The 11,936-nt window shown below is 41.2% G+C and overlaps 1 protein-coding gene across 1 annotated transcript; it reads left to right on the top strand.

Moving 5' to 3' along the window:
* Window positions 1-549: 549 nt before the first annotated feature.
* Window positions 550-11,307, top strand: abcg5 (ATP-binding cassette, sub-family G (WHITE), member 5). The gene is made up of 14 exons (XM_041948092.1): window positions 550-719; window positions 912-1,033; window positions 1,364-1,500; window positions 2,526-2,624; window positions 3,291-3,423; window positions 4,772-4,911; window positions 5,635-5,764; window positions 5,940-6,153; window positions 6,377-6,582; window positions 9,176-9,314; window positions 9,518-9,591; window positions 10,245-10,356; window positions 10,493-10,605; window positions 11,123-11,307. Exons 1-14 carry the CDS (start codon window positions 550-552, stop codon window positions 11,305-11,307), a joined length of 1,974 nt encoding a protein of 657 aa, XP_041804026.1.
* The last annotated feature ends 629 nt before the right edge of the window (window positions 11,308-11,936 follow it).

Raw genomic sequence — 11,936 nt, 5'->3', positions numbered from 1 at the left:
GGTTGACTTTTGGTGGGTCAAGAGGTCAATGCCCCCTTTTTCTTCTTCTGTTCGGTTCCTATCTTTTTCTCTCGATGGGGATCTGCCTTTTTTCTCTCGTGTCGTTCCCCTGCTCTCTGCCTCTTCTCCCTGTTGGATAGTTCGACTCCAGTCCAGCTGAAGATCTCCTCTCGTCTCAGCTCACAAGCCTTCTCTGTCTTAAAGCGTCCAGGTTCATGTCACGTCAGTCCTTCATCGCTTTTCTAGTCACAGCGCACAATTTGAGGACTGAGGGGAGACTGACAGTCAGTCAATCTACTCAGCATGCATGTGTTTTTTTGTCTTCTTTATACAGCTCCAGATCAAAGTTCTCTGAGATAACGCAACCTTCACTGTGTGTTTATGGTTCCTGAGAGAAACCACTGCTCTGCAGAGAAACAAAGTCTGAGCCCGTACGACGACTCAGCTTTAGAGCTTCACATGTTGTACCTAAGTCGTGTGGATATGAAGAACCTGGTCTGAGACGGACTTGATACGGTTGTTGTTTGGAGTAGCAGACCTGCCGGAGACATGAACAGATCTTATTCAATGGAGGCAGAGGAGCCTGAGAACGGGACCAAAGGTAGAGAGTCCTTCAAGTTTGTGTCGGAGGTGAAGAGGGACGTGTGGAGGGACGGTGGCGAAGAGCGATCAGAGCCCTCCTGCTGTCTCAGTGTCAGAAAAATCTCCTACACAGTCAGGTAAACGCACAGGCGGAGGAATCAGAGACAGACTGAGAATCAACCACATAACATTAAACAGATTATCCCTGTCAAGGCAGACTTGAGTCGAATTATCTCTAATTTTATGTTGACTAACTACAATAACTACTACTTGTCTATGCAGTGTAAAATTAAACACATGATGTGAGTGTGTGTGTATGTGTGTTCCAGTGAGCGTGTGGGTCCTTGGTGGGACTTCCCCTCCTTCAGGAAGCGATGGACTCGTCAGATCCTCAATGATGTCTCCTTCCACATAGACAGTGGGCAGATCATGGGAATACTGGGCAATTCAGGTTCGCGCTTAGCTCAGTCCAAAGAGCATTCAAACAAATCTGATATTTTTAGGGAAGATACAGTGAGATCAGTTTGGAAGTTCATGGAAAGTGATTTCATATTGTTCTGAGTGATTTAGTTAGAGCTCAGAATAAAGACAACGTGACAGCACCTTTGATTCAGGCTGAAGGTGAAATTAACTGGATAAGACTGTGATAATGTTCACATGTTGATCAGGAGGAGCACTGGGAAAAACATTATCAAGCAGGAAGCAGGGAAAATCCTTCGGTTGGCCAATCTAAAATCTTCTTAAACTGTGTCTTTTTTCACATGCACTTTGCATCGTAAAGGCTCAGGAAAGACCACGCTGTTGGATGCCATCTCAGGGAGAATTGGAAACAGTGGTACTCTGTTGGGTGAGGTCTTCGTTAACGGCAGGAAAATGAAGAGAGAAGAGTATCAGGACTGTTTCTCCTACGTACTGCAGGTAACACAGAGAAACACCCCAACAATACAGTATGAACACAATCATTTAGTTTCACGAAGAATGTTACTGGAGCATCTTACTGCTCCCAGAGCACCTAATGATCTATAACAATGTTAGCAGCTGCAGTGTTAAAGTAAATATTGCCAACACATTAATAAAGAGGCTGAACAGTGGTTTAAAGTTGCTAGCACATGCACATTTCACTCTTCCCTAGTTCTCATCACAGGCTGACATCAGGCTAAACTTTGGCCCGCAGCACCACATGTGAGTGGCAGCATGCAGACACTTTGTAGAAGTTGCCTGTGGTAAACCACCATAAATACCAAACCACAAACTCAATGAACACACACTATTTTGCAAAAACTCCTGAAAAGGTTGCCCTGGCCTCTGGATGAAATTAACCAAAGACCCTTGCTAGCCTCCTCATACACTTAATCTCTCAATGAGAGGTGCTCAAGTGTATCCAAAGCCTGAATTAAAAACAGTGGCTTAAAAACCGGCCTTGCTTCCTTTCAAATCATCTCCCTCTTCCAGCTGATAGCAACCCCCTCTGCTCTCTAAGCCTCGTCATTAACTTCCCCTGCTAAGCTGTAGATGAGGAGGTGATATGAGCTCCTGATATTAAAGTCATTCAGATGAGAGACTAAGGAGAAGTGGGATTCAGAGGCGCCACGTGTTAATTGAGGCAGGCAGCAGGTTCAGCAGGTTCAAGCAATGAATGTGGGTATGTGTGTTTCTGTGTGTGTGTATGCGTGTGTGTGCATATTGCATATGTCTGGGGCAAAGGTATGCTACCATTGGTTTGAACACATATAAGCAAATATACACTATACTGCATTATGTGTCCTATATGAATGTATACTCTGTGTAGGGGTGTGCAGTAAAGACACTGAAGATACATACTCTGAAATCTACACTTTGTTAAGAGTGTGTAATGTAGCTCTTTGCATATTTATCCACCTCACTTCATCTTACCTTTTCTTATTTTGCTCTTTCTGTCCTCGATCTCTTTGTTTCTTTTCCAGAGTGATAACTTATTGAGTTATCTGACAGTGGAGGAGACTCTGACCTACACAGCCCAGCTGGCCCTGCGGAAACACTCGGCCGAAGCTATCAAGAAGAAGGTGACTTTTGAAAGCCTCTTCTGCTCTGTCCACTTAGCTTAAACTTTGCATTTCTCCCTGCTGAGGAACACAAAAAGGAGACAAATAGAAAGTCAGAGGCGATGATGCACATTGTAGGGTTTTTAGCAGAATTAGCACTCATTAGAAGACACTTTCTCTAGAGCACTGTGATATTCTGCTGTATATGTTGCTAAGTCACAGTCAGGTCAAAGAAAGTTATGTCCAAAATCACTCAATCAATCAATGTATGAGATTAAAACAACATTTTCATTTCATTATTTGGATGTTCCTTGAAACCTGTGTCTAATGCACACATTTAAGTACACTAGTATCTGTATTGCACCCATGTGTTCTTTGTTTTTGCCAGTCATTAGTGCAAGGTTTGCTTAAACTCATCCAGCTGGCAAAAAAATCTCCCCTCTTCTGAGCACAGCTCACATGTTTTGTCAAAAAGGGGTAAAAACTTAAAGAAGAACATTTATAATATATGCTATTTGACGGGAGACAAATGTAAACCTCCTGGCCCTGACCTTCACTTTATTTCAAAGAGCAGCAGTAAGCAGAGAATATTCCTACTATTTATCAACTACACTGACTAGAACCAGCAGGTACATTGTCTACAGCGGGCTCTTGTCACCTGACCCTTGACCTCTGGCTCCTGTGCAGGTGTCGGCGGTGATGGCCGAGCTGAGTCTAACTCATGTGGCCCACAGTGTTATTGGAGGTCGCGTTTTCCCAGGGATCTCTGGGGGCGAGAGGAGGAGGGTCTCCATTGCCGGCCAGCTACTTCAGGACCCAAGTGAGTAACCCTCCAGAGCTACAGGAGTTTTATCTGCGTATCACCAACATCAGACTTCCAAAGGGTGCTGTTGCTGCACATTCAAATCATGATAAAGAAGCGAATGGAGTTAAAAAAAAACATTATCTCTGAAATGCTTTAGGCTTTACAGAGCTCAAATGAGGAGTTATGGGGTAGATAAATTGAAGAGGTTTAAAGTTTGAGACACATGGGAGAAGGATTATACAATATGGGATGTGGAACCATATCAGAGAGATGTCCCTGATGTTTTGCACACTCTGTTTAATAAATTATTGCATATAACACATAAGATTTCATGCATATACTAACTGCAACTAACAATTAGTTTTCATCATTGATTAACCTGCTTATTATTTTCAAGGTTAAAGGGTATAAAATGTCAAAAACATGCTCGTCGCATTTTCCCAGAGCCCAATGTGATGTCTTCAAATGACTTCGATTGTCCAAACAACAATCCAAAACCGCAAAACTCTTCATTTACTATCACAAATGATAAATATAAGCTATTTTGGGTTTATTTTTCCTTGTAAAATGACAGAAATCATTCACTGATTCTGAAAATAGTTGGCAATCAATTTTCTTTTGATTGACTGATTGATTAATTGACTAATCGTTGCAGCTCCAACACATACTGTTCTGTAGTAAGCAGGACAGTATGGAAGCAACAGGACAGGAGGCAGGACTGTGCCCTCCTGAGAACAGAAGAAAGTTCACCACAAGACCCACCTCTCCCCAAAGAGTTTTAGAAGTCCATAGTCCATAAGAGGGGAATGAGAAAGGACAGAGGGAGCGATGGAGAAGAGTAATGAAAGACAGGGTTATCACACCACGAAGGGAATGAGCAGAGACCCACCTCTGTGTGTGTGTGTGTGTTCATCCCAGGTGTAGTTTATCAGGTCGACAGTCCTCTAGGGAGGATGAAGGGTCTCAGTCCTCATTCAGGATTAGAATGGCAATGGACACACACACACATACACACACACACACACACACACAGAGTAACGAGGAGTTCCCATTCGCTGCCTCTCCAATCAACCAGGAAATGAATTAATCTCACAATTAAAGCATCTGCTAATTCCACTCTACTTTCATAAAGCAAAGAGGCAATCTTTTAATTGTCCTAATTAGAGTAATTAACTAAAAAAAAAAAAGAACTCACTTATCTTCACAAGTTGGCCCCGCTGAGGGTCCTGCATGTGCCACTTAATGAAAAGTACATTTAAAAGTTCCCAACTGGAAAAAGGAAAAAGTTATTGTCCTGCCTTTCTCTTGATCTCAGTGTTTCAATGTGTGACAAGCCTGCATGAAGGTGATGATGTCATTGCAGGGGTAGTCCTATTGGACGAGCCAACCACTGGCCTGGACAGCATGACCGCCAATCAGATTGTGGTGCTGCTGGCAGAGCTGGCCAGGAGGAACCGTATCGTCATAGTAACCATCCACCAACCACGCTCCGAGCTCTTCAGGGTGGGTTTCGACATAAACTGAGGGAAGGAGAAGGAGAGACTGAAACTTCACAATAGTCACAATATGCACATGTCCATACGTACATTCCAACAGTCTGGGGTTGCAGTAATTGTTCCTCTGGTCCATATCGGCCGGGAAGTGGAAGGAGAGAAAATCCTCTGTCCTTCTTCTTGAAAGTCGGGGCAAATGTGAGGCTTCAGCAGTCTGAGTTAGTCAAATCAAGAGCGTATCTTCCAAAGCTAAAGCCTTTTAAGTTTGTAGCATCCTCTCTTTGTTTATGTATACAGCGTTTCCTTGCTGAGCTGCAGTGAAAGGCATGGAAACACAGAAAATTTTTATTAAAAACACAAACTTTGGAAGACACACTTTGTCTCACTCAGATAGCTTCATATTAAGTTCAGCTGAACTTTGAAAGTGAGTTTTACTCAGAACGAGGACTGTGGATTTTGTGTTCCCCATCTCTTACATTAGGATTACATTAGCAGGACAACAACTAAGAAGCAATTACAGCAATTAAAAGCTATTTCAGCATACATACAGGCACGTGAGTGCTGTCTTCAGACTTGAAAAAATGTTCACTGAAAAGCTCACCATTTCCTACCAAGACAGAAATTCATGTGTTGCAGTTCTGTAAGTATTTGTTGATTAAATTAAACTATGTGTTGGTGTGTCTCCCTGTGTGTGTGTGTGTGTGTGTGTGTGTGCATGCTGTATGTCCCAAAGGTGTTCAGCAGGATAGCAATAATGAGTCGTGGAGAACTTGTTTTCTGCGGGCAGCCAGGAGAGATGGTGGACTTCTTCAGCCAATGTGGATATGAGTGTCCAGAGTACTGCAACCCCTTTGACATCTATGGTACTATATGCTATGATCCTGGATTATGTACTGCAAATTTACATTGCAACCACAGAATTATGCTAAAATACAAACAAATAAAGAATGTGTACATCTTGAGAATACATAGAACATATAGAATGAAGTCTGTGTTGCATGAACATTAAATTGTTCAAACTGCTGCGATGTCAAACAGTTGACTTCACCTCAGTGGACACACGCAGCAGTGAGAGGGAGACCGCCACCTTCAGTCGCATGCATGAGATCACTTCATCCTATCAGGGGTCTGCCATCTACCAGAGCATGCTGGGAAAAATGGAGCAGAGCCTGCAGTGGGTAGACAAGCCAGCCATCCCCTTTAAGAGCAAAGAGTCACCCAGTGGTGCAGCCAAACTTGGGGTTCTGCTCAGGTCAGTGCAGAGTGTGCTTGTGTAGAGACATCATCTGTAAAGACAATAACTGATTACTGTCTACGACAGAAATGAGCATCCAGCTGCATTTATTTGAAAGTGAATTTGACCTCCTAGCTATTTTCTGTCTTTCTCATCTGTACATTTTTCCCTTTGCCTTTTGGTGTTGATGCATGAACGTATAACTGAAGACATGTCCGCCTTTGTGTGTGTTTGTGCGTAGGCGGACAGTAAGAAACCTGTCCAGAGACAGGATGGGTGTTCTGATGCGCCTGTCCCAGAACCTGATCTACGGTCTGTTTGTGGCCTTCTTCGTGACGCAGTTAGACAACGATGTCAACAAGGGTGCTGTGCAGGACCGCATTGGCATCATCTATCAGAGCATTGGTGCCTCGCCTTACACCGGCATGCTGAATGCTGTAGCTCTCTGTGAGTCGACCCGAAATGTACATCTGTACATAGAAGGGAAAAACACATTTTAGTACATGTTTTTGATCATTCCAACATATTGCTTAAATGTAGCGCACTGCTAAATTTCAAGCAGCATTCAGTGGAAACTGAAATTGGACCGAAATTGTGTTCGAGACAATAACCTGAAACCAAGGTTGTTGTTTTTTTTTCCGTTAAAAACTAAACTATAACATTACTATGACAATTAAATTGCTAACTTGTCTGGAAATAATAACTGAAAGCACACATATAAATGAAGTAGTTACTGTGTAGCAGGCTACCATATTCAGCAGTTACACAATGTCAGTGTGACATGATATTCTACCACCCACCCATAAATATCTACATGAGGTGGCATGATAACTGAAACATGAAACTCTGAAGTGTCTGTGGTCTATTACCTGAGCAAAAGTAATCTATTATCTACAGCATGTTTTAACCGTCTTTATCTCCGCTGTGTAAGCTCACTTATCTCTTGTTCTTTTGCTTGGTGAACGTCCCTGAAGAGACTTCATGTACTTTCAGTGTCTCCCTGACAACCCTGATTCCAAAAACAGCTGGGACGCCGTGTAAAACCTGAAATAAGTAGAATGTGATCATTTACTAATCCTTTTTGACATATACTCAAATGAAAACAGTACAAAGACAACATATCTAATGTCTGCCCTCATCAACTTCATTGATTTTGTCATAATTAGCCAGAGTGACACCTTCATAATGCTTTTCTAACATTCCAAAATTAAAAAAAACATTTAAAAAGAAATTAAAACTAGTAAAAGGAAAAGCAGCAAATACTCTGCTCTAACCACAAAATGTTTTTACATGAAAACTTAACTTTCATCATTTTTTTAAAAATTGACTAATCATTAGAATTGTATTTACTGTCGTGTAGTTGAGCTCATAACACAACATCACATTTTATATGATATTTTTATATGGAGATTATTTGTTTTCTTTCTTGACATATACTCAACTGAAAACTGTGCAAAGGCAATATATTTCATGTTTTCCCCCAACACATTTCAAACAAGTTGGGCCAGAGGCAAAAGACTGGGAAAGTTGTGGAACGCTCCAAAAGCACTTGTTTGGAACATTCCACAGGTAAACAGGTTAATTGGTAACAGGTGATAGCATCATAATTGGGTTTGAAAGGAGCATCCTGGAAAGGCTCAGTCGTTCACAAGCGAGGATGAAGCGAGGTTCACAACTTTGTAAACACATGATTGGATAAAGGACGTTACTACATGGGCTCAGGAATAGTTTGTAAAATTGTTCAGTTTGTTTGTAAATGAGTGAATGAATGGATTCTGTTTTAATTCACGTTTTACACAGTGTCCCAACCGTAGCCGTAACTTGTGATATCTGTTATTTGTACAGGTACTATAGTTCTGTATTTGCATTTTTAGAGTAGAAGGGGTCAGGGGGTCGGGTGGTGGGGGGGCAAGGGGGGGTTGACTCCCGGGAGAGCTCAATGAACTCAAGTGCCTTTTTACCTACAAACCTACAGTACCTGTACTATCTACTTTATCTCTGTGTAGATGCATGTGTTATTCTGTGTTAAACAAGTTCATGCTTAGTATTTATAGCAGAGCAGCGGCTGTGACACAAGTTAACCTCAGCTACAGTCTGTTGCACACTGTGTACAGACACAGAGAAAGAGAAACAGCTAAACGAAGCTGAATCTCAGCATTCTTTCAAACTCACTCTCATGATTTTACGCTGTCTTTGCTTGTTTTTAGGAAGTGAGCTTCCTATTGCCAATTTTACAAGTTGTGTTAAGTTTATTTCTCATTTTCTGGAATATATTTTGTGTTGTTTGAAACTTGGTATTTTTGCGGCTGGGACGCTCGTGAATAAGGGTTATTCTCTTTCTTTTTTTAAAAAAATCTCATTGAGAATGCCCTACTTAAATTAAGGTTAACGAGAGTTAAACACACTTTGAAAAGTCTGGGAAATATGTAATAAGTCCTTGGTAGAATCTACCTGTAATTTCATACATACAGTATATGTTAAAGGATGATACAGAAAATAACCTGTGAAGGATATCGACTGCATGGGGTGATTATCTCTTCAATGTCTTGCTTGGTTATCAGCTGAGTTTAAAATCTTAGTTTTAGGGCTTTGGCTGTCACTGATACTGATGATAAGGGATGTGATAAAACTCTGGCCGACCATTAAAGGTAACTAAAGGCACCCAAACAGCCAGAGGTTTTATACTGACCTTGAATCTTATAGATAAAGACTGATAGGATACTGACCAGTGTTTTTTTTTCCAAGCAACGGCTTACTGATTTGTTTGGAAAACTGTGTTGGTTCCCTGCAAATCTGGAAGATGGGAAAAGACTGGGTTTTAGTTTCACTCAACCAAGATATCAAGAAAAATCAGTAGATCCAAAACCAGGCCCTTGGTTGCCTTTGGTCTTCATGTGGGTGGTTGGTAATGGGACCAAGCAACATGCATTATATAATAGGGATCTTTTTTTCCCCCCAATTTCTAACAAAGTTATTGCAGCCATTGAAGATCTTCATGGTCTTTCCTCACATTATTTGCCCTCTCTGTTTTTCTCAACAGTCCCAGCGCTACGAGCCATCAGTGATCAGGAGAGTCAGGATGGTCTTTACAATAAATGGCAAATGTTCTTGGCCTACATCTTCCACATCCTGCCTTTCAGCATCCTCGGTGTTTTCATCTTCACCTCTTTCCTTTACTGGTGCGTAGTAAGTGTGTATGTGTGTGCCACACGGGGCATCACACAATATGTGTTTTTGTTAGGTCCAGTTACACATTCAACCTCCCTCAAGGATTTAATAGATCTCATATTCTGTAGGTGCACCCTCAACTTAAACTCAACCTCTCTCAGCACGACCTTCTTTTGTCTTTTCTATTTTTTGTCCTTGCCTGCTTTGCTCTCAGGACGGTGGGGATGTACCCTGACAGCTTGCGATTCCTGTCTTTCTCCGCAGTAGTCCTGGTGCCGCATATTATAGGTGAGCTGACGAGATTAAGCCAACTCATTTTTCTTCAAAGCAAAGAATTATTAGAATTACAACTCTGTACAAAACAGTACAAAGGCAATATATTTCATGTTTTCCCCCAACACGCTTCAAACAAGTTGGGAAAGTTGTGGAACGCTCCAAAAACACCTGTTTGGATCATTCCACAGGTAAACAGGTTGATTGGTAACAGGTGATAGTATCATGATTGGGTATGAAAGGAGCATCCTGGAAAGGCTCAGTCGTTCACAAGCGAGGATGGAGCGAGGTTCACCACTTTGTAAACACATGATTGGATAAAGGACGTTACTACATGGGCTCAGGAACACTTTGGAAGACTGTTGTTGGTAAACAGTTTGCTTGCAAATGTTTGCATTCAGTTTTGATGTATGTTTCATGCAGCATCACAATGTTTTTGGAATTGGAGTTGTATACAAAGTGTTTAATAGGGACATTGCTAGTCTGATCACATCCTGCAACTCTTAAAAGTTATGTCTTCATTACTACTCTGCTGTCAATGGACTCTAAATATTCAGTGTTTTAAAAACATAAATATTTAGTGTCAAGCTCATATGTGCTTGACTTGAGTGGAGATACCTTGAAATTCAGTTGCATGTATTAGTATGTTTTTTTTTCCTTTTCCTCAGGCGAGTTGCTGACTGTGGTGCTATTAGGAGTAGTCCAAGACCCAAACATGGTCAACACTGGAGTGGCCCTTCTCAATATTGCAGGGATCTTGGTGGGATCAGGCTTTCTGAGGTGAGACACCAAATATGTATTGAATTTAATCAGCAAGTTCAAGTAACTGTATGTCAAGTTCATTTGGATGGACTAAGGCAACTTCTCCAGTCTTCATTAAACATAACACACCTTTCTCTCCTCTTCTTCTAAACAGAAGCACCCAGCAGATGCCAGAAGTCTTCCAGTGGCTCAGCTACCTGACCTTCCAGAAGTACAGCTGTGAGCTGCTCATCGTCACTGAGTTCCACGGACTGGACTTAACATGCAGTAAGCCGTTTTTACCATGGGACCATCCTCCATGTCCACCTACCCTGAGAATGAAAAGGGACCCATAATTCTAATAATTTAACTCTTAACAAGTTGTATTTGCAGCTTATGTGTCCCAGCACAAGTAGTACTTTGAAAAAATGTGCACACAATTTCTACCCATTACATTTTGATTAGGGTGGCTATTTGTGGTAATAATTTTATGACTCTTTTTATGAAGAAGGATGTTGTAAAAGTTAAAGGACTTGGCCTTGACTTCACTATCTCTAGAACACTGATAAGAAAATCTTGACCTGGATCGTATTTATAATTCAGTAAAAATAATCACAGCTGATTCACTGTCGTCTTTAATCTTTTCTTCTACTGTTGTGCTGTATGTGATCGACTTCACATTTTATCATTCTGCTGATTAGGATTGACTAAAGTATGAGTTCAGTATTCAAGGACACTTGGTAGGACAGATCGAAGGACACACTGAAGCTGTGACAACTCTTTCTCTGTGGTGTGTTGCTTGCAGATATTTCCAAACCTTTTGGGGGAGGCTGTATGATCACTCATGGCGATCAGATCATTGATGAGGGCTACCCCGGCGCTCTGTCCAGATACACACTAGACTTTGTTCTCCTCTACTCCTTCCTCCCTGCCCTCCTGCTGCTGGGCATGATCAGCTTCAAGATCAGAGACAAGCTTGTACGTCACTAAAACCAGACACATTTTTGGGCGAATCTTCTGAAGAGGCTCGACTGAGTTTTGTTCTGAAGATGTAAAACAGATTTAGAGTTTGATGTTATTCAGAGAAGATGAAGTAAATTGAAATACTGTGGCTGCTTCTAACATATTATCTGTGTCTGCAATTAACCCTTTCCTCTAACATTCAAGGAATATTTCTGTGCAAGTACTTACCTTAAGGTTTTACAGAATAAAGTATTATATGGTTCAGAGCAACACGGACACAGCCATGGACATTACGCCACCTGACAGCAAAGCAACTGAATGTTCAAACTACTCAAAAGCAGCAGAAACCAACCTGCTGCTTCAACTATGACTGGGCTCAAACAACGACCGAGACGGACCGCAGAGATACAACTTCAAGTCTTGTACAGTTCCAATAGGCAGTTTCTTATAGGGAAAAAAAAAAATATTTGCACTAATGTCAACTTAATCATTTTTTTATATAGAAGTATAAACAAAGGAGGAACATATAAACTAACATATAACTATAGTTATACTATAAATCTTGTTTGAGATCATATTATCATAAGTGGGAAAATGTCACCTATGTGTTGCATGCATTACATTTTTGTTTGAATACTGTGATTGTAATGTGTCAT

Source organism: Chelmon rostratus, chromosome 11, assembly GCF_017976325.1.
Source record: "Chelmon rostratus isolate fCheRos1 chromosome 11, fCheRos1.pri, whole genome shotgun sequence".
Taxonomy (NCBI): domain Eukaryota; kingdom Metazoa; phylum Chordata; class Actinopteri; order Chaetodontiformes; family Chaetodontidae; genus Chelmon; species Chelmon rostratus.
This window is presented reverse-complemented; position numbering and strand designations above follow the sequence as displayed.